The sequence below is a fragment of the Delphinapterus leucas genome, chromosome 7 (genome assembly GCF_059928025.1).
Source record: "Delphinapterus leucas isolate spDelLeu-1000000601 "Yukka" chromosome 7, BTC_Dleu_Yukka2, whole genome shotgun sequence".
In the NCBI taxonomy this organism is placed as follows: Eukaryota; Metazoa; Chordata; class Mammalia; order Artiodactyla; family Monodontidae; genus Delphinapterus; species Delphinapterus leucas.
In genome coordinates, this window is record NC_143135.1 from 79,713,174 (window position 1) to 79,737,326 (window position 24,153).

The 24,153-nt window shown below is 33.2% G+C and overlaps 1 protein-coding gene across 1 annotated transcript in view; it reads left to right on the forward strand.

The window, feature by feature from the left end:
- Positions 1 to 23,475, forward strand: part of DYNC2H1 (dynein cytoplasmic 2 heavy chain 1) — a 364,877-nt gene extending 341,402 nt beyond the window's left edge. Inside the window, exons 88-89 of the mRNA XM_022560560.2 lie at positions 12,920 to 13,036; positions 22,940 to 23,475. Of these exons, the coding sequence (XP_022416268.1) occupies positions 12,920 to 13,036; positions 22,940 to 23,098 (276 nt within the window). The 3' untranslated portion in view covers positions 23,099 to 23,475. The remainder of the gene's footprint in view (positions 1 to 12,919; positions 13,037 to 22,939) is intronic.
- The last annotated feature ends 678 nt before the right edge of the window (positions 23,476 to 24,153 follow it).

Here is a 24,153-nt window from a genome sequence, read left to right on the forward strand (position 1 = left end):
CCTGTGTGAAAAATCAAAGTAAGTTAAGATTTAACATGAAACAACCTGTACAAGATACAACATGTTCTAATGCAAAAATAAGAATCTTAGGAATATAACATAGTATTTGAAAATATAACTTTGGTAAAAAAATGATATAAATCTTGAAGTTCTGTTAGGTTACCTGTTCTAACATTCAAGTCAATAAATATTTGCTATACAATAAAGTATGTATAAAATGTGTGAAAAATTTAGACCAAATATTGTCCTTAGGGAGTTTACAATTTGTGAGTATATTAGTTCACTGTTAAAATCAAGCCAACTATGTTAAAAAAAAATTAAGCCATCTTTTGCAGTATAAATTTTCCTAGCTAGCTTTTCTGCTAAAAATGCATTACTCTTGCAATAATAGATAATATAGATAACCATTCAAATATTAATAACAAAATTAATGAAATGCTTCCCCCAACAACTCCAATCTTCTTCCATGTCATTGGCATTCTCTACCATTCTTTCCCATTCTTGCACATAGAATTGCCCTCTTAACTTTTTTCCACTGCTAATATAAGATGCTGCATGTTGTAGTAAAATTATCTCTATACATCTGTGTTGGTCTGTCTTATGATATTGTAATGACATTGAAGATAAAGACTGTCTTATCCATCTTCAGATCCCCAGTATCTAGTTCAGTATATTACATATAATTAAAATAAATGTAAAACCATAGTTCTTTAACTTAGTTAACCTTAGGCAACTGACTTTTCAGAAGTTCTATTTATATAATTCTAGTTCTCAGGCCAACAATTTTCTTTTCATATCACTACTGCTTTCTAACATACTATATAATTTATTTATTATATTTGTTGTTTGTTGTCTGTCTTATTCTACTGGAATGTAAGTCCCATGAGCGTAGTCACTTTTTTTCCAGTTTTGTTGTATCTCAGATACCTCAAACAATACCTCGTACATAATAAGCGCTGCATTAAAACCTTGTTGAATTGTTGAGTTGAAGGCCAACAATAGGAGAGGCACTATAATAGGCATTATTAACATCAGCTGTAATGGTATAGTGTGCCAGAAATTTGATCATTAACAATAAGCTAGGTCTTTCTTTCTCTTTTGGCTCTATAGATTGCTATAAAATTCTCCATTGAAGCTGAAGAAATTAGCAGGTTCTCTTTCATCCTTCGCATTTTATTTTAACCTTAGCCTCTAGCCCGTAAGAGCTACCTTAGCTATTATTGGTGCACATAAACCGTTGCCTAGCTGTTAAGGAGAGGGAGGGAATACATGATGTATAATCCAGGAATCATGCAGTTTACCTGGTTGTGTGGTCTCTTAGCAGCTGTGAAGCACACACATAATATGGTAGTATCATTGTTTGGGTATATTGATATAAAAAACAAGGGAAATGAGTTTTATTTTGTGTCAAGGTGTGTTCATATTTCCAGAACTATTTCGCTCCTGTTCTTACAAAATAGAAATAAAATGATCTACAACCAGAAAACCCCAAGCATATATGTTATGTTTTATAGATGGGGGAAAAAGGCTGGCAGTTAATAAAGCAAGATTCTAGGACTTCCCTGGTGGCGCAATGGTTGAGAGTCCGCCTGCCGATGCAGGGGACATGGATTCGTGCCCCAGTCCGGGGAGATCCCACATGACACGGAGCGGCTAGGCCCGTGAGCTATGGCCGCTGAGCCTGCGCGTCCGGAGCATGTGCTCCACAACGGGAGAGGCCACAGCAGTGAGAGGCCAGCGTACCGCAAAAAAAAAAAAAAAAAAAAAACTAAAACAAGATTCTAATCTTAGTTCTACAAAACAGAGCCATGTGACTTTTAAAAACAATGAAGCAGTCTGAGCCTTTGTTGTCTCTTTTATCAATGGATATAAATAATAACTTCCTTGACATGTTTATTATGAGGGTCTCTGAAAACCTATGTGTGTGTGTGTTTTATTATTTCTTTTAACTTGATTTGGATTAGGTTTCATTAGGCAATATTTATTTTTTAATTAGAAACAAAAGTGTATTTTAATAAAAGTTCTCTGCTCTTATCCAGTAAAGCAGAATTCTGTCATTTGACATTCATGAAAGCTACTATATTGTTAAAAACCAAAATATTCATTGGTCAATATATTCAGGAACATTATAAGTTTGATACAATTATATCTTACAACTTTAAGTTAAAAAAGCCATCCCTACACATGGGATTTGAGGTAATTCAACAGAATTTTTCCTCTCTTTGGCCCCTCATTCATATGAGCTATAGAAGCACTTTTCCTAATTTCTTACCTGCAGTTCCAGATATATTTATCAGATAAAACGTTTTTGTAAGCCCCTCACTGTTTGCACTTGGCAAAATCAGCAAGTTAAATAACTCATTTAGGTTCCTCTTAATCAAATTTTTCAGCAAAAGGATTATTTTGATAGGAGAATATTGGATTTGAATTATGTTTGAATTTTACTGTCACTGCAGAATTTAATTTATTTTGAATGTATTTCAATCTCTACCACCCTAGACTGAATTAAACCAGTGAAATGTTCAAGCAAGGCTATAGTTCCCACACCAATCAATATTTCAACCCCCTAGACCAGCTTAAGGGAACATGTATGTATATTGATTTTTTTAGATCCTGAACATGACCCTCTAAACTTTCCTCACTACCATTATTGATTTATTATTTGTTAAACAGCAGTTGTGAAACTTAGTACTGGAAAATGTGTAAATCAAGCACCCGTTCAGCTTGCGTTCTAGATCTTGCCCAAGGCTGTGAAAGTTTTGCCCTGACAAATCTGGGTAGCTTCCAGCTCCCTCCTTGACTGCTGATGCTGCCAAACACAAAAGGCAAAAACAAGTCTTTTACCTTGGCAAATCAGGCTTATTAAAAACATTTTAGTCTTGTTAATAATGCACAATTCCCTAGGATACCTGAAAGCTGCTGCTCCTTTGGGACCTGGTAGAGTCATATAGCCGCGTATGCTTGCCAGTTCATTTCGGCTGCTTCATGCCAGGCTAGAGTCTGCCCATATACCAAGTGGTTATTATGCTATTCATATTTCAGTTCCCTCCCTTGTAAAGCTTACCAGGAAATAGAAGTTAAAACAATGAAGAAATTAGACATTTAGACATGTGAGGTTTCATGAGGAGAATGGCTTCATCAGAATTGGGAGTTAGGAGCTTTAGACGCATCCTCCCCAAATGAGTATAAGTAGCTTATCAGTCCAGCAGTGGACAATCTACCAAAAAAAGAAATCCTTAAATAGTTCATTTTAAGACATATATTTCTGACAGTTTTCATTTTAAAACTGAGCACTTAATGTGAATATGCTTATATAGTCATTATAAAGTAGAGATTGTTTTTAAATCATGGGGGAACTATAAGAGTGCTTAGTAATATAATTTTCTCTAAAAGTCAATCTCTAAAATGAGTTGGTATGTGCAAACTAGTACAATATAAAACCAGTTCAACAAAAAATGATTTTTCTTAAGAACTTAAGTAACTACAGCAACCAGAGGTTTTTAATCTATTTGATATTCTTGTAGCATTAAATGCTTTGACTGTCTTACTATGTTTCCACCAGTTTAAAGGACTTTTAATTCTTAGTTGACTATACTGTTTAGGTAGCCTTGCCAATTTAATGCTGTCTTCTCATGCTCTGCAAATATAGCAGGAAGCTGAAAACTGGCTCAAATTTCCTGTTTTGAAAGTCTTTCTGCTACGAAACATTCCGACTTTACTTGACACTACTGAAAAAAAGTCAGTGTGCTGGTATTATGTACTAAGTTCCATCAATGGTTCTAGTACTTCCCCAGCTTTCAAAAACTTCCAAGAAACCTGTTTGTATTTCTTTCCCTAGAACACTCTCCTTCTTCAACCTATATCAAGCCACATATGTAATTTTATATTTTCTAGTAGTTACATTAAAAAAAGTAAAAGAAACAGATAAAAATAATTTTAATATTATTTTATTTAACCTAATATATACAAAATATTGTTGCTTCAACATATAATAACTATTTTAAAATTATGAATGATATATTTTACTTTCCTTTTTATTGTATAAAGTCCTTGAAATCCATCATATATTCCATATTTATGGCACATCTCAATTCAGACTAGTAACATCTCAATGCTCAATAGCACATGTGGCCATGGCTACTGTATTGGATAGTAGCTCTAGACAGAGAAGGTAATTCCCTAGAGAAAATTTAAATATTCTCTGATCTTCAAGTTTTTTCCAAATTTTTGTAGTATTTTTCCTTATTAAACAATTGCAAACAGATACAGAAGGAGAGAGAATAGTAAAATGAATCTCCATATGCAAAGTTTTCAAGATTTAGAAACATTCCTTCTTTTTCTCTTTTTGATTGTCTTTGCTGAAGCAATTCCAGACATTGTTTTGTTTTACTCCTCCATTTCTCAAAAAAATTTTTTTCTTAAATACAATATATTATCACACATACAAAAATTAACAATAATTCCTTGGCGTCATTTAATACTCAGTTCATAACAATATTTACCACTGTCTCAAAAACAACTCTTTTCCAATAGTTTGTTCAAATGAGAGTCAAGGTCCAGACACTGTGTTTGGTTATTATGTACCTTATGTCTTTTCACATCTAGATGAGGTTCCTCTTATTATTTCATACCACTGTTTGTTACAGAATCAAGGTTACTTCTCTTATAGAATGATCTACAGTTGATATTCATGTCTTGGCTTCCTTGTGTTATTATGTAACTTTTGTTCTTCTGTCCCTCGTTTCTTATAAAATGGAAGTTAGTTGTAGATGAAACAAATTTTTCTAAATCTGTTATTCCTTCTGCATTTATTAGCTGAAATTTTCTTCAAAGAAGCCTAATCAACTAGGTCTATGTGGTTACCTAGATACCATGGAATTTTATATAGAAAATAAAGGATAAATGATTTTTTAAAAAAATTTAAACTAGGGATATTCAGAATATGGTGTTGATACACTGTTTCCCACAGTGTTCAATAACATTTCTTCTGTTTTTAAGTATCAGTGTGAACTTCTTATATTTAATGTGCTTCTGTAAATTGCATTTATTATTCTTTTTCATGTGCAGTATCCCTAGTCTTTGGCTTATGTGTAGAGCCTCCTCATGTTGACCTCTGTATCTTATTTTTGGTAAAGTTTTATAGTGAAGCATAATATCATACAGTAAGTTGCACAAATCTTAAGAATACAACTTTATGAATTTTTTAATAAGCAAACAGACCTATGAAACCATTATACAGATTAATTTCAATATTTTAGGACACTTTTCCCTCAGAATTTCTTTTTATAATTAAATGGACCTAACACATTCAGTACAAACTTTATTTTTCTTTCATTCTAAGAGATATACTTAATATATCCCCCTAGATATTTGTCTACCCATTTTTCTTTCCTCCTTTTATATATTATATTGTATAATGTATTCTGATTTTAAACAGTTGAGATCTTCAGGTGAAGATGGCCCAGGGAGCTAATGATTCATCCTGTCTGCTCCAGATAGATATATAATGATAGAAAAAATATAAAAAGAAGAAACCACAAACATCAGTATTTCATTGCATCAGAAGCAGGACAAAGTAAAATTGTGACTAAGTCTGAAAGTACAGGTCTTGAGCTCCAAGTCCAGAGGTAGGAAGCAATGAACAGTATGGCCCCAGCAGAGTGAAAGGAATTAGTGGTGCTATATGTGAAATGGAGACTGAAACAAGGGTCATTGCTTAAATCCAGGACTGAGATTAGGCTCTCCAGCTCTCCAATAAAAGGAGACTGAATAAAGTTATTCAGTTAAGGGAGCTGAAAGATAAAGGCATAGACTTAATATTAGATATTGAGCCACACTAACCACCAGATCAATAGCTTAGAACTGCAATATCTCCAACACCTGCAGAACAGAACCTCCAAACTGGCATTGTAAATTTTATAGCTATGTAGATTTGGAAATGTCACTATAGAGGTATGTGGGAGAAAAATAAAATACCCCTCAAGATGAACCTAGAAACCCAAATCCAAATAAATGGGGAAAAAATCTAATCCTAGAAAAGAAAATGAGCAAAATCATTAGGTTAATCAACATCTGGTCATTTCATTTATTATTACTTTTGGGAAAATCTGATAAAAAATGTTAAAATATTTAGTTTCCGTAAACAGTTGTAAGAAAGAATAACTTGCACTAAAAAAATTATCAGAACTCACAGAATAGAAACAGGCAGAAATAATACAGTTATATGTAGGTAGATGTGAAAACCAATCAGTAGTCTTGGAGATGAAAAATATAATCTTTAAATGAAATATTGATAGATTAAATATACTCTACATTAGATACAATTGAAAAAAGACATATTAATTGGAAGTTAGTGCTAAGGAATTAACTCAGAACTGATCACAAATGTAAAGTGTTAAAAATATGAAAGAGATATCATCAGACATAGAGGATAGTTTAAGGCATTCTATCCTACTTGTAAAAGGATTTCTACTATAGAACAGACAGAATGGCAGAGAAGCAAAATTTGAAAAATTAGTTGCAGGGATTTTCCAGAATTGGAAAATGGTAAGAGTTCTCAGGTGAAATGCACATGCAAAGTACCAAAAAAATTAACTAAAAGTATATTCAAGTTCACACCTCGTTACACTATAATGAAACTATACAATATCAGGGTTAAAGTGAAAAAATCTTAAAAGCTACCAGATAGAAAAGTCAAAGTTCCAACCAAAAAAAAAATACAAAAAAACAAAAAATAACATCAAATAGATTACTCATCAGCTCACTAGATGCCAAAAGGCAATGGAGTGAGTAATATATTCAAATTGATGAGGAATAGTAATTGTTAACCTCAAACTTTATTCCCATCTAAAATATCATTCAGTAATGAAAGCAATAAAAAGATATTTCCAGAAACCCAAACACCACAAGGGCTTACCACTCTCAGAACCTCAAAGAATGTTAATGTTTCATTAAAACATGAAAAAGAAAAGCCAGAGAGAAAACAAAATATACCAAAAATAATAGTGAGCCCAAAAATTACAAAATAATTTAATTTTAGCATGTAATTTAAATTAAGTATTGACTGTAAAATATAACTTTTTATTATGTTTAAACTAAAACTAAAACTCTAAACAGTAATAATTAGATTAGAAATAACATGCTAAAATAAAATCCATGTCATGTTCAGAAGTACTGAATAACTAAGAATTCATTAGAAAATGTCACTATTGTCACTAACATTAGAAAATGTTACTATTCAAAAGATATGGTTAAAAGCTTAAAAATAGATACGCAGTCCATTAGCAGAAAAGGAGAAAAATTAAAAAGAAATAAAGAGGAAAACTATATATTAAATATACTGAAAATAATTTCAAATATATGACTGATAACAATAAATATAATATTTTAAATTGAAGTATAGTTGAATTACAATTTTGTGTTAGTTTCAGGTATACAGCACAGTGATTCAGTTATATATTTTTTTTTTCAGATTATTTTCCATTAGAGGATATTAGTGAATATAGTTCGCTGTGCTATAGAGTAAATCCTTGTTGCTTATCTATTTTATGTATAGTAGTTTGTATCTGTTAATCTTATATGCCTACTTTATCTCCGCCTCCCTTTCCCCTTTGGTAAGTATAAGTTTGTTTTCTTTTTTTTAATTTATTTTTTATACAGCATGTCCTTATTAGTTATCTGTTTTATACATATTAGTGTATATATGTTAATCCCAATCTCCCAGTTCATCCCACCACCAGCACCCCCCCACTTTCCCTCCTTGGTGTCCATACGTTTTTTCTCTACATCTTTGTCTCTATTTCTGCCTTGCAAACCGGTTCACCTGTACCATTTTTCTAGACTCCGCATATATGTGTTAATACACGATATTTGCTTTTCTCTTTCTGACTTACTTCACTCTGTATGACAGGCTCTTGGTCCATCCACGTCTCTACAAATGACCCAATTTCCTTCCTTTTTATGGCTGAGTAATATTCCATTGTATATATGTACCGCATCTTATTTATCCATTTGTCTGTCGATGGGCATTTAGGTTACTTCCATGACCTGGCTATTGTAAGTAGAGCTGCAATGAACATTGGGGTGCATGTATCTTTTTGAATTATGATTTTCTCTGGGTATATGCCCAGTAGTGGGATTGCTGGGTCATATGGTAATTCTATTTCTACTATTTTAAGGAACCTCCATACAGTTCTCCATAGTGGCTGTATAAACTTACATTCCCTCCAACAGTGCAAGGGGGTTCCCTTTTCTCCACATGCTCTCCAGCATTTGTTATTTGTAGACTTTCTGATGATGTCCATTCTAACTGGTGTGAGGTGATACCTCATTGTAGTTTTGATTTGCATTTCTCTAATTAGTGATGCTAATTAGAGCCTTTCATGTGCCTCTTGGCCATCTGTATGTCTTCTTTGGAGAGATGTTCATTTAGGCATAAGTTTGTTTTCTGTGTCTGTGAGTGTTTGTTTTGTATACAGATTCATTTGTATTATTTTTTAGATTCCATATATGTGATATCATAATATTTGCTTTTCTGTCTGACTTATTTCATTTAGTATATTCTTTAGGGCCATCCATCTTGCTGCAAATCACAGTATTTCATTCTTTTTATGGCTGAGTAATATCCCATTGTATATGTATACCACATCTTCTTAAGTCAGTTGTCTGTTGATGGGCACTTGGGTTGTTTCCATATCTTGACTATATAGTTCTGTGATGAACATTGGGGTGCATGTATCTTTTCAAATTAGAGTTTTCATCTTTTTCATATATATGCCCAGGAGTGAGATTGCTGGATCATATGGTAACTTTATACTTAGTTTTTAAGGAATCTCCCATTCTTCACAGTGGCTGCACCAATTTACATTCCCACCAACAGTATGAGGGTTCCCTTTTCTCCACAACCTCTCCAGCATTTATTATTTGTAGGCTTTTTGATGATACCCATTCTGACAGGTGTGCGGTGATACCTCATTATAGTTTTGACTTACATTTCTCTAAAATTAGTGATATTGAGTATCTTTTCATGTGTCTGTTGGCCATCTGAAAGTCGTCTTTGGAGAAATGTCTATTTAAGTCTTCTGCCCATTTTTTGACTGGGTAGTTTGTTTTTTCAATATTGTGTTGTGTGAGCTCTTTGTATATTTTGTATATTAACCCCTTGTTGGTACATTGTTTGCAAATATTTTCTCTCATTCCATAGCTTATCTTTTCATTATGTGATGGTTTCCTTTGCTGTGCAAAGGAAACATTTAATTCAGTGTTAAATCCAAGTTAAAATTCAAGTTAAAATAAGAAGTATTCAAGGAATTCAGCATTGTATATGAAATAAATTAATGGCTTTAATCCTGTTTTTAGTGAGCAAAGTCACTACTATTACTGTTGCTAATCCCTTTTGAGTCTCACCTCAAAGAATTGAATCAGATTGATCTTAAAATAGGCTTTTCAAAGTAGGTTGGGGTCATGGTAGTTAGTTATTTGAAATATATTTATGCAATTGTGGTTGGCCTGATACATACTCCCCTTAATAAATGGTTTTGAAACTATAAACAGAACGAAATATGTGTGGGGTTTTTTTTTGGAGTTTTTGTTGTCATTGTTGTTTTGTTTTTTTATTTTCTTACTTTTGCAACTGCCCCTCTGTTTCAGATGTTTTAATCAGAGGTTTCAAGTGTGAATAACATCCAAGTACAGATTCTTTTCCTTTTGCTTTAATGATTTTATGCTGTTCCTATTCTGTTAAATTGAAAGCTATGCATTTATAAGCAAAACAAGAATAGTTAGAGGAAATGGTATTACAGCAAGAGATGCACATTTAGATGCCTTTCACTTAATTATTTGCGTTCAACTCAAATAGTATATTTGTACAGATGTCAAGAAGCAGCCTCAACAATGCTGTTCTTTTAAAATAATGTAAACAGACATAGCCCCTATGGTTACCAAAGGGGAAAGAGGGAGAGAGGGATAAATTAGGAGTTTGGGATTAACATATACACACTACTATGCATAAAATAGATGACCAACAAGGACCTACTGTATAGCACAGGGAGCTATACTCAATATTTTGTAATAACCTATAAGGGGAAAGAATCTGAAAGAAATAGATATATATGTATGTATAACTGAATTACTTCACTGTACACCTGAAATTAGCACAATATTGTAAATCAACTATACTTCAATTAAAAAAAGATTAAAGTAAAAGAAAAGAGAGATCAGGTGTTGATATAGTTAATATTTTCAAATGTCTCTCTTGTGGAAATAAAGAAAGTACTGGAATTCAAAAAAATATCTACTTGAAAAAATAAAATAAAATAATGTAAACAAATGAGCTCTGATCTCAGTAATTATTTCTTTGCATCCAAGGGATATGTGTCATGCACAATAAGGTACTAATGACTAAGATAGACTTCTAACAAACTTTTAATAGAAAAATATGAAGTTTGCCCCATAAGTATATATGTTAAGTATAAATAGCATTTTAATATGGCTTATCATTTAAAGGAGGTGAAAAATAGAGTGGAAGTACAGTATTGATCAAATTAGAAAGCATGCTCTAACACATCGCCTAGCTCTTTGATGTATAAATTAAGTGATGGATAGACTCAGTTATCTAGGACAAATTTGGGAAATATTTTGCAAAATCAAATATAAGCAAAAATTTTTTGATTGGAATTATTTAAATAATTTCCAATCAAACCTTATTTTGCCTTATTTAAATGGATACACTATATGAAACAATTCTAAATGTCTAGAAATTTGAATATGGATTAGATTAAATGAACAATAATAGCTAATACTTATTGAGCATTTGCTGTATATCAGGCAATTTTCCAAGTGTTTTAAATATAATGTTAGAGGGGATTTCTTATTTCCTGCTCCTGTTGTTTTTTTCTGCGTGGAGGAATATTTACTAAGGTTCATACTCCTAGACACTCTCTGCCTTCTACCTGACTCCTTCCTTTCCAGGAAAGGTGTCAGATAAAGGTGTTTATCTGACTGTGAGTTTGAGTCAGAAACCCAGGGCTGAATACTGCGCCTTCCTATGCTTTTCTTTTGGGTGTACACATTCTGCTCTGCCCCTTCAAGGCAGTCTCTGCACCTGGTACAGCTGGCTCCTTAGCTTAGTACTGTCATAACTAGAAGTTAAGCCTTCCAAATTCTTGTGTTTAGTGTTGATATTAGCAAGTCCATTTGCCTGGAGACCTGTTATATCCTCCAAACTATCTTTTTCAGTAATAAAGGTAATATTTTGGGCCTACCTGTTTTTTCACCTTCCATTGATGCAGAATTCCAGATGGAACAAGGGTACCATTTGTTGATACTACTCCAATCCCTGATATATTATCATTTTATTATATAAACAACAGGGTATCGCTTTTTGAAGTTCTTATGTTTTCATTTTTTTTACTTTACATTCCAAAGTAGGGGAATGATAGAGAGTATAGAGAGAAAAGGAGAGATTTAAAAGATTTTCTTGGAAGTGGCTGGACTTGATAGTTGATGGCATGTGGGAAGTTCAGGAGAAGGAACCAAGAATGCCTCCCAGGTGTCTGATTAAGCAACTACATGGTCAGTGGTGCCAATTACTGAAATAGGCTCCAGAGAATAGTATTTCTCACCCCTCCTACCCCCTGGTTAGAAGAGGAAAATGATGAGTTTATATCTGTATATGCATATTACATAGTCAAGTTGTGACACTATCAGTGGGGACTACTTTTACAAATTTCTATAAAGACCAATTGAGCGCAAAACTCAATGAAATTTCTAGAAGAGGCCTTAGAAGAATTATCTTGTAGAGATTTTCTAGCACTGAAATTAGCAAGTACTCTTTAAATTTTAATTTACGTTTCTTCAAGGCAATACTTCAACAACCCTGAAGTGGCCTGTATAACATCACATTAGTGGTATAGTAGAAAGAATATTGAACTTAGGAATTCAATAATTCTATTTTTAATCCCATCTCTTTCACTGACAAACAAGTTGCTTATCTTTTCATGGTAAAGAACCCTACTATAAATTTAGCTAATCAGAACTATTTGTCAAGGCATACTCTACTAGTACCTCCTTGTCCCTAAACCATTCTCTAGTTATAACTGAAAATGATTTCAACACTTCCAACTTAAAGTGTTCCCTTGACTCTAAAATTCTATAGTATGTTAACTTAAAATGTACTATACAATATTTATAAGATTGTTTACATTTTCTATCAAGTTTAAATTGTGAGACTATAGATGGGGGTCTGAATGCAAATGCAGGCTCTACGTTTGTTGCCTTTAGATAAACTCAGGGTAGATTAACACTACAGAAACAAAAAGAATGAACACTTTTAAAGAAATATGAAACTAATATTACCAAAATAATTATATTTTTATTTTCATAACTTTATAAATTTACACTAAGTTTAATTTAGAATAAGAGATGAACTTTCTCCTTTTTTATTCTTCTTTCAGCTCTGCATGACATGTCAAGAATCTTTTCATTAACCTTTCCAAATTTTGTTCTATTTTTTAGAAAATGATGTTGGAATTCCAAGCAGGTAGCACATGTTCTTTTTCTCTAGTATACTTTTCTTTCCCCCTCCTGGAAAAAGAGTAACTTTTTGGCTTTTGTCATTATATGTCTATTAATCTAATGCCAAGACATATGCAATTATATAACTAATGACATTTATAAGTCTTTTTTTCCAAAATACTTGCTAAAATTGAGGATTCAGCCTAAAGGAAGCTCACAGTGAACATTGGTTCAGGTCTTCACCTACATTATTATCAAACAAAATACCATGATCTTTGTTTTCACATTGTTTGGAATGAATAGTCACAATGGAAATTGTTGCCTTTCTTCTGAAGATATACTGTAGTAACTCCTGCCATTTCAGCCTTTAATACATATTTTAATGGTTTATATGTTTCTATGACAGATCAGTGGCTTATTACTGGAAGGATGCAGTTTTGATGGAAATCGACTTTCTGAAAATCAGCATGATTCTCCTAGTGTATCATCAGTTCTCCCTTGTTTTATGGGCTGGATTCCACAGGTAATACATTTTTAACAGGAACAAGTTTTAATTTAATCAATTCATTTTTAGATTTTATCTTTTCAATAAGATATAATTGGCCTATGAATTTTTCATTTACTTTCTAATCTTACCTGCATTTGAACAAATTTACAGTCCAAATATTATGTCCTTTATAATTTTTAAGATGTACAGGACATTTTAAAAGCTTTATTTTGTTATGGAAAGAATAACATTATAGTTTTTAATTTCTAAATAAGTTATAGTCTAATAAGAAAAAAGCCTTAAATGGTAATCTGAACTACCACATATTGTGTTCCTATTATTTTCAGCAGTGTGCTAAATGTTTTATATACTTTACCTTACATACTTTTCTGAGTAGCCCTGCAAGGTAGATATTATTATTCCTGTTTTCAAATGAGGAAATGTGTGTTCACATAAGTTAAATGACTTCCCTGTAGCTTGGCATGCAGAAATCGAAAGCATCAAGATGTTAATACACATCTAATACCATGTCACTATGCTGCTGATTGGCAGATGAAGAAAACTGTCTTGACAGAGGCTTATTCGGTTAACTTTTTCCCTTTTAAAACCTTCAATTTTTTTTTTAATAAATTTATTTATTTATTTTTGGCTGCATTGGGTCTTCATTGCTGCACACGGGCTTTTTTCTAGTTGTGTCGAGTGGGGGTTACTCTTTGTTGTGGTGCACAGTCTTCTCATTGTGGTGGCTTCTCTTGTTGTGGGGCATGGGCTCTAGGCGCTCATGCTTCAGTAGTTGTGGCACGTGGGCTCTAGAGCGCAGGCTCAGTAGTTGTGACGCACGGCCTTAGTTGCTCCACGGCATGTGGAATCTTCCCAGACCAGGGCTTGAACCCGTGTCCCCTGCATTGGCAGGTGGATTCTTAACCACTGCGCCATCAGGGAAGTCCAAAACCTTCAATTTTTGAAAGAACTTTCAACAATGGCACTTGAGGGATATTTGCCTTTACAATAAGACATAGTTGTAGATGAAACACATAACTTTTACTAAATGTAAGTAAGAATACATGTGAATAAACTTTAAAGTTTTGATTCTGTATCTAATCACCAACAAACTATTTCATATACTGCTTACTACAAGAAAAATGAGTTTTCTAGTTGTGAAATACTTCATTGAATTTTCCAATTATTATAATTCTTTTTGTAAAATAAAAAAATCCAAAGCATCAAAATATTTATTTTAAAATAAAAACTAGTAAAGCCAAAATTAACAGTTATTGCTCAGAGAGCTATAAGAGCATCCTCTGACCTAAAGGAACATACATTTCTGTGAAACTCGCCATTTCCACCCCCCATATAAGCTTCATTTTCTCTAGTAGTAGAGTGACAGAGAAGGGAGAAGTTGAAATCATCTTTATTTTATTTCTCTCTGGCTATTGATTCATGTAAGAAATTTGTATGTCAAAAAGTTGGTAAATTATGGATTACACACATTAGGTGTGTGGACCAGATCGAAAGTTCTATACAAAAGTTAAGGCTAGGGCTTCCCTGGTGGCGCAGTGGTTGGGGGTCCGCCTGCCGATGCAGAGGACACAGGTTCATGCCCCGGTCCGGGAGGATCCCACATGCCGCGGAGCGGCTGGGCCCGTGAGCCATGGCCACTAAGCCTGCGCGTCCGGAGCCTGTGCTCCGCAGCGGGAGAGGCCACAGCTGTGAGAGGCCCGCATACAGCAAAAAAAAAAAAAAAAAAAAGTTAAGGCTAAAATTTGCTGAGGGTTATAACCATAATATATAAAATTGTATATGATGACAGAGATGAATTCAAATGAATCCAAATTATGAGAAGTGTTACTTCTCTGGCAAACAAATTTGAAAGCCATATAATGACCTTGATGGGGGGAAAGGTAGGACATATATAAAATGATTCACTTAAGGAGAAACCCCAGCAATAAAAATAGAGCATGGAGAATGAGTAGGCATAAATGCAAAAGAGAGTGACCTAGAGCAATACCCACATAATTGATCACAAACTGAATGCAGATCAGGAATGCAGTGTGGTTATGAACAGAAGCCAATCTGTTAACTGGGTTGTATGAAAAGCAACATAACATTATAAGACTTGGAATTTATCCCTCCACAATATTTTACTTTGAGTATCATTTCTATCCAGTTTTATTTACCACACTTTAAAAAATCAGGATTGGAATAGAAAGCTAAAAGTAATTTAATTTGAAAAATATCTCATGTAAAGAGAGGTAAAATGAATTGGAATATTTAGCCAATAAAAGAGGTGGCTGAAAGATAATATGAATTTATTATTTTTATAAAAGAGATTTCCCAAAGCCTTCTGCACTTTTTCCTGCCATGTAATGGAAGGGTTTAAGATACTTCCCCACCTCTTTTTTCCCCTCCTTCCTTTACAGCGAGCCTCTTCGTCCCATATAATCTTACTGCTTTGACTGCCTCTTCTAGATCAGCTAAGAAGGAGAGAATATGAGGTATATTGCTAAATGTTTCAGAAAATGAAATTTTGGAGTCCAGCAGTCTAAATGCCACTCCCAGCTCCCAAACTTATGAGCTGGGTGATTTGGAGCAAATTACCTAACCTCATTGAGCCAGTTTCCTCATTTGAAAGTGGAGATAATGATGTTTGTATAGGACCATGTTGAGGAATAAATAAGGTCCTGTGTCTGTGAAGTACCTAGCAGGGCGTCATACATGGTAAGTCTAATTTTTCCTGATGCCAACACTTTTAAATGTTTTTATAATAGTATAATAATTAACTTATTTCATACGGTGCTTTATAGTGTACTAAGTGCTTTCAATCATCATTAGATAATTAAGTTCCTATGTACCATATTCTGAACCCTGGGATAACAAAAATAAATCTCTTCCATCAGAGTCTTCTGTTGAGTAGAGGAGCAAACGGGTAAAGAAACTATTAGAGTTCAGAGTTACAGAAGTACAATTATGGAGGTTTACATGAAGTGCTTTGGCAAATGAAGGAGACCTCAGCTCTATCTTGTATAAGCAGATGAGGGAAAGTCAGATGACCTCACAGGGAGAGGAAGCAGCTTCTCAGGACTGTAGTCACAGTAGAAGTAAGAAAAGTTCAAGGACAAATTCAAAAATGGTAGGGGCAAGGCATTCCATATAGAAGGGGAAGTATATTTAAATGCATGGAGATACGAAAAGAATTTAGGTTATTTTGGGAACTGAAAGTATAGTATATCTGGAATGTACTGGAATGGTTCAAATGGAGAGTGGTAGGGGATGCGGTCAGAAAGGAAGACTAAGACCAAGTACGACAAGCCATGGAGCCATGCCAAGGAGTTTAGACTATCTTATGATCATAGAAAGCCATTGAGAGCTTAGACCACGTGTGTTGTAAGATCAGATCTGTAGTTTTAGAAAAGCAGTCTAGCACTGAGAGAATTGAGGATTGGCATAGGGTGAAATACAATCACACTTACCTTTCATTGCAGTCCTCTGAGTATGGTAGAGTAGTTTTTCTCTCTGTTTTGCTGAGGAAGAAGCCGTGAATCTGGTAAATAGAGTGATTTGTTATGGGTCCCCCAGTAGTAGCACTAGTGTTTGAACAATAGCAATGAGCATTTATTTGTATTGGTTATGTGCCAAGCACTGTACAAACTGTTTAGAATACAAGATATTTAGGCTTTCCAAAAACATTTGAAATAGGAATTATCATCTCCATTGTAAACTAAGAAAATGGAAGCTTAAAAGATTGTATAACTTGACCAAGATAAAGATAACATAGTTAATAGGTAAGCAACTAAGTTTCAAATCCAGGTTATCTCTCTTAAATCTTAGGCCTAATACTGAGGCAACCTAACAGTATAAACCAGAGTTTGGAAAACTACAGGCCACAAGCCAAATCCAGTATGCTGCCTGTTTTTGTACAGCCCACAGTCTTGTGAGCATGAATGACTTTTACATTTTTAAACAGATGAAAAACTTAGAAGGATAGTACTGGATTGGCCAAAAAGTTTGTTCAGGTTTTTCTGCAAGATGTTACAGAAAAACCCGAACGAACTTTTTGGCCAACCCAATATTCTATGATGTGAAAATTATCTGAAATTCAAATTCCAGTGTCCATAAAGAAAGTTTTGTTTGGAAAACAGCTATGCCCATTTATGTAGATGCTTTCAGACACTACAGCAGAGTTGAGGATATAGTTGTATCCAAGACCATATAGCCCATAAAATATTTACTATCTGACCTCTTACAGAAAAGTTTGCTGACTCTGTATAAACTATCAAACTCTCCAACTTCTGCTTGAGTTAAGCACTATTTTTGTTCAAGAAATCATTTTTTTTAGGGCAACTATAGCTGTTTTTAATAAGTTTTACAGAATTTGGTGGGGGCATCAGCATTTTAACGCGTTTTTACCAAGAGGGAAGGAACCAGCATAAAATCGAAGGACGCATCAACATCAATTTATATGAACAAGTAAAAAGAATTACTTTTGCCACTTACTCTTACAGCTACTTTATTGCAGAAAGTTCAGAATCCTTTGATAAGCTTAGATAAAATAATGGAGTTCAGAACTTTGGTGACTAATTCCTTTTAGGTCAGAAGAAGGTTTTTCCACAAATTATTTCAATAATATTATCTGACCCCTAAAAGTCCTGAATAGCATTATTTCAGCAGAAACATGCCACACAACTCAGGCACTAGGAGGTACATAGCACCTACATTTTTTTAAAGAGCATTTTAGGTTGCAGAAGAGTGAAGAACTTTGAGATTTTTTAATATGTGGTAATACTTAACAAAGGATATGAACAACAAATTCTAAGCCTTTTATTGAGGGGAGGGGGAGGTTTACCATTGCTTCTATTATAAATGTAATGTACTTTGCCAGTTAACAAAATTAGAATTATGAATGCTCAAGAATTAAAAGGAAGTAAAATGCTGGTGCTAATGTTTTCCTAGTGTTTCTGTTTACCATTATCTATGTGCAGGACGTTAACATACCTACAGTCACACTGTTCATTTATGCGTTCATTCATTCATGATGCAGACTCTTAAGGTTCTTCAAGTTCCAGTTCAGTTCTAGGGGTTAAATTAATATAGGTACAATAAGATTTCCCTACAGGATTTTACCCAAAAAAGCATTCACTTTCTCCAAAGCAGTTCCTAAAAATTGTTTGACACTACATTATTCCATAATGGTTCTCTGAAAAATTGTTCAGTAAACGGATTTAAATTTGGAACTTCATGATGTATTTGAGGATATTAAAAACGCTGAGAACTCCCAAAATACTTAACATGCAACCCTGTACATGCATCTACACCCCACCCTCCATCTGGATCTATGTTCCACATAACATAGCTTGGGAAACACTACTTTATGAGGTAGATCAGTCTTAGATAATGTCCTGTTCTGACATTCCACAGGAAGTCAGTTTGCCTTTGTTCTATTTTTCCAATAAAGAGTGTTACTTCGGGTTTATCAGCCCCACAGTAACATAGAAGCCCTGGACCAGCCTGAACCCCACAGGCCTACACCTTCCAACAGTTGCCACAACTGACAGTACAACTTCAGAAACAATTTCATTCTCAGGGAAATTATGACTATATAATGATTACACAAGCAACTCACAGTAACAGTCTTTTCTTTACGTTAAAGTATTTTCACCATATATATGAAATGATATATGCTGAAAACTCTGCCTTGGATGCACTCTGGTTAAAATATAATAAATATTTAATTACTGTCTTTTCTATGTGACAGGTTTTTTTTTCTTAAGAACTTACTATGAGAGCAATGTTGTTAGCATTGTATTATTGAAAAATAGAGGGAAGTATTTCTCTACCAAAGTAGAGTAGCTAGACATTCTTGACAGAACGAAGTCTTTCAAAATATTCATTGTTGGCAAGTTGTTTTGTTTCCTGTTTTGAGATAGTTATTTTTTCCAGGGTTGCTTTACTAATAATGCCACTTTTACATACATGAAACCTGTGATGTCATAACATCTTCTTTTCTAAAAAAAAATAACTGTTCACTGACTTGGTTCATAAACATTCAGAAAGCATATGTTAGAATAAGTTAGTTGGACTTTATGCATAGATATATTTCTGATGAGAAAAATATTTTGGTTTGCCCTCATGTGTTTTATTATAATGAAATTTGAGTTGATATCGGCCAAATAGTTAACATAATTAACCTGGATAATTTGGGGCTTTTTTGTTTCCTGGTGTTGTTTTATTTTGTTATTTTCTTTAGTTTGTTGGCTATGTAATACCAAATATCACCGTTTGCCTTTGTAAATGTCTTCTTTCACATATTAGCATATTGCCTTCTGTTTGTAGTACACATATACTTTTAAGCCACTTTCCCTGGGGCATGGGCATGAGCGTGAGTAATCATAATATATAGATTTTTAATTATTTAATTTTAACAATGTCAAACTAATTTGTTTACATATAATATAATATTATTTGAAGTTTTCCTAATATATCTTTTTGCATTAACTGAGCACTTAGTGTATTTATTAATAGTTATTAATAAAATTTTAGTTTCATCCAAATATTTCAGCCCAGCAGGATCTGTACTTTGTCTGTTAAGATAAACATATTAAAGAGGGAATTGTGGCATAAGAATTTAATTCAGTTAAACAATATAAAGTTTCTGTCTGCATAAGGTATTGTGTTAAGTGTGAGAATGCCCAAGTACTTAGCTCTGTTACTTTGATCATTTATTTATTGGTGACATAAGGGCAAGTCCATTTAACTTTTTTTACAGAAGGTTGTAACATTTACTGTTTATGAGATTTTAAGCAATGACAAGTAAAATTTTAAGAAGCAACTGTGGTACTTCGCTTTTAAAACACTGTACGTTTTGCTGGAAAGATTTGTACCCTCACTTTAAAACAAACAAAAAGCCTACAACCAAAAGCAAGTTTGGAAGGGTTTGGAAATATATACAAAAACTGGTAAATTGATAGTGAATATGCAAAGAATCAACTTTGCATTACTCTTAAATTCCTAATTTAAAGAGAAAATTGCTTGGCATTAAAATGAAGAGATATAGAGAAAATCTTCTGAATAGAAAGGAATAGCATTATAAAACATTTCAATGTGATGTTTTCATTTTTGACCATAGAAGTTATGGGAAAGAAAGCAAATATAGAGTGGCAGAGGAAGATAATTTAAGAACTTTTCTAGGATTATAGACATTCATAGGTTCAGATCATTTCAGTTCAACAAATATGCAATGTTTGTCTGCTCTTTGCTGAAGAATTTAAAGGCAATACCAAAAGAAAGCCTACACTAGGTTATTAATTTTAGGAATGGCTAAGGAGTTATGAAAATTACAGGAATTTGTGAATGCTAAAGCTTTGCCATTTAAGCAGAATTGGAGAAGAGGGAAGAGATTAGGCAGTGACTAATAATGGTTGAAAATTCTCTTTACTCCAAATTCTGTATTTTTCTGAGGCCCAACTCAGGATTCATTCTCTCCATTAATCCTTGTTAGGTTAACATATCCCAGAGTAGTAGTTTATTTTGATTTTCTTTAAAATACTCATTTTGCCAAAAATTATATTCTAAATATTTGATGTGTATGTTGTTTCTTAAACTAAATTTTAAGCTTTAAAGAAGATTATTATTTTCTCTATTTGGATATATATTGAAATGCTTTGCTTTTATAATTCTACTTACAATATTAGCACATAAATGCTGTTAAATGAATGGATGAGTAACAGAATCATCAATACAAACATAGAGGAAAATTAGAAACATTCAGGGCAGATGGTCTTCTTATCTATTTGGGTAATGATTCTTCATAAAGAATGAATTTTCTCATGTCAATCAGGTTACAATTTAGGAATTTTAGAAATGAATGAGTTTTCAAAGGGACTTAACTGTTTTATATCAAGGACTTAGAAAAGTTAGTGTTGTGGGGGTAGAGAAAAGGATTGGAAAAGACAATCAAAATTCCATATAATGCCCACTTAGACTTAAAAATAGAATGCTTTAAATTTCTTCATGAAGGAAAAAATATTTTTATTTCTCTCTATCCTAGCACCATCCATGACCTGTAGTAGATGGTAAAAAGCTGGGACTTTTTTTCTAATTGATTTAAGAATTAGTAGGAATTAAAGAAAAGTTATGCATATGTAGTCCTTATGTGAATAAATAATGCTTTGTATTTGAACTCCTTAATAATACATCATTGGATTCACCCAACATCCCATTAGGTGGACCAGTGTTGTTTATGTTCCTTTTATGATAGGGAAACAGATGCTCAGAGAGTAATCTACTCTCTAGGGTCAGGAGCTCCTAAACAAGCTAACGCCAATTTTTTTTTCAATCGTACTACCTATAGCAACTTTGCCACTTGCCTAACTAGGTTACCATGATAAATTCTTCATGGGTTTCTGATTTGTCACTTGTAAAATTCTAGAATGAGTCTAACTTTTCTCTTAAGTTTCATTCTAACTCTAAAAACTTATCCATTAGTTGAATAAAATTATATAAATTCAATAAAAACATGAATCCTAAATTTGAATTGGAATTACTATTATGAACTTCTGATGTTTTTCTTTAAAAAAAATACATATTTCTAAGCTTCAGTCACTGAAAAATCCTAGAAGGAGAATGATAGATCATTCCTAGCACCCAGACTATGATCTCTAGTACCATTTCTCATTAAAGGAACCAAGGATCCTCAGAGTAATGACTAATTTTTGATTTCTGGGACAGCAAATAAACAAGATGAACTTACAACATCTTGACATACTAGAAGGTAAGAAAGCTACTGAAGACTACTAGGGACATATCAAAACAAAAACAAAAACCCTCAGGAGCCAGCCTAATGAGTTCCCACTGCACAAAGATTGACATTTTGAACACCAATAAGATAGTAATTGCATTGCATTGAAGCACATTGAACATGTTTAAATCCACCAGTTCATAATGATACTTAAAAAAATAGAGGGTGCTCATTGATCACCTTTACAGTATGCTAGGGAACAAATGCATTATTTTAAAAGCATGTAAATAAAGGGAAATTAGATAACATTTATTCCAGCCTTTCCTATATGAACTGTACCTCATGGTAATCAAATGATTGATAACTGGAAGTTCCTCTTTATAGATTTGTTTCTGCCTGGAAATGAAGGCATGTAGAATTAGATTATCATTTTTTAATCTTAAATATAAATAATGATCATCAATGGCTCCTAATAGCTAAAAAGAGAGACACCCAGACTTTATATGCCTCTTGATTGAAGTATACACTACTACCTATGCAGTGTTTTTACCAGAAATTGAATCTGAATCTGAACTCACCTGCAGACCCACTTTACAAGAATACAGGGAGCAGAAGAACATGACACCATGGGAATGTAGCGAACAAAAGTCAGAATGTGGGCAACTCTTTGGTATAGTTCTTTAGCAAACAAATTACAAGGAATAAAGGAGAAAAAATAAATTTAGGAGAATTAGGACACATAACAAACCTCAAAGTGTGGGCTCTATTTGAATTGCGGTTCTTCCAAAAAAATCTTTTAAAAATTATGGGAAAATGGCATAGTGGGTATAAGATGATATTAAGGAATTATTGTTAATATTTTTATGTGATATAATATTTTGATTATATTTTTATATTTTATTTATAGACATATATTTAAATACTTATAGATGAAATTTTATAATGTGTAGGATTTGATTCAAAATACTCTATTATTTGGGGCTGGGGGAGGTTATAAATGAAATACAGTTGGCCATGAGCTGATAATTGTTGCAACTGAATGATGTGGTTTATTATGCTAGTCTTTATTTAAAACATTTCATAATAAAATGTTAAATATATTTTATTATTTGGGAAGATTTTGTGTTAATATTTGGTTATCTAATGATCTGTTGCAACACAGTATATTGCTGTATTTTAAAACAAAATTAATTCTTTTTAAACAGGGCGCATATGGTCCATATTCCCCTGATGAGTGCATATCTTTGCCTGTTTACACAAGTGCTGAAAGGGATCATGTGGTGATCAATATCGACATTCCATGTGGGGGCAGCCAAGATCAATGGATTCAGTGTGGAGCAGCTCTATTTCTCAAAAATCAGTAGAACCTAATGACAATAAAAGCTGTCTTAGCCAAAATAAACATTTATTATTTAAGCTTTAAATAAAATATGTGGTCAGTCCACATTTGAAGTGTTAGTTCAAAATATTAGCATGTAGTTGTCCTGTGTTGTTTATCTCATTGTGTTTTTATTTTAATGGGTAATGACAGCACCCTGTACCTTTTAAAGTAATAACTTAATGGAGTCAATGTTAAAATAGCATATTCCCTATATAATATTAAGTATTTCTGTGAGGCAGTTCACTTTTCCAGTGGCTCAAAAATTTAATGTTTTAGCTAAGAGTTTTTAAATAATGTATTTAAGGAATCAGTAATAAATATTTTGGCTCTTATTTCTGTATCATCATTTGTTTAATAAAATATAAGATATTATTAACGTTTCAGTCTTCCATGGTTTTATATATATACATATATGTATATATATAATGTCTTTAAACGTTGAAGGAAGTATTATATTTTAGTTAAAATATACAGCAACTCAAAGTAATGCAAAAGCAATGGGAAATAATAGCACAGAAACCAGGATAAGAATTTTACAAATAGAATAATTAAATGATGAAAAGGTTATAATTTCTCATGGGTATGGCTTTCCCATGTGTTTCTATGAAACCGTAAAATTCTACAATGGCTGAAAGCTTAAATAGCTAGAAAAGGGAAAAGCAGGGAGGAGTATTCAGGGAAGGTGTTTGTGGGCCATGTCTGGAAATGTCACACATCATTTATGTTTATATACCATTAGAGAGAACTTAATCACATGGCTACACCTAATTTCTAGGGTGGTGGGAAATAGAGTCTAGCTGGGTGCTCATAGAAGGGAAGACTAGAGAGGCTAGCTAGCTCTCCTTGCCACATCCCCATGCAAAGGAGAAAGCTCATTTCTCAAATGCCTCCAGGACAAAGGCATAAAATGACTGAAAACTAGTAAAGACACGTATGGCCTTTAATTGGTCTTCTGACTCCAAACCTTGTGCTTGTGAATTATAATACTTACAGAAAATAACATGATCCAGACATTAGCCAGATCCCAGTAATACAAGG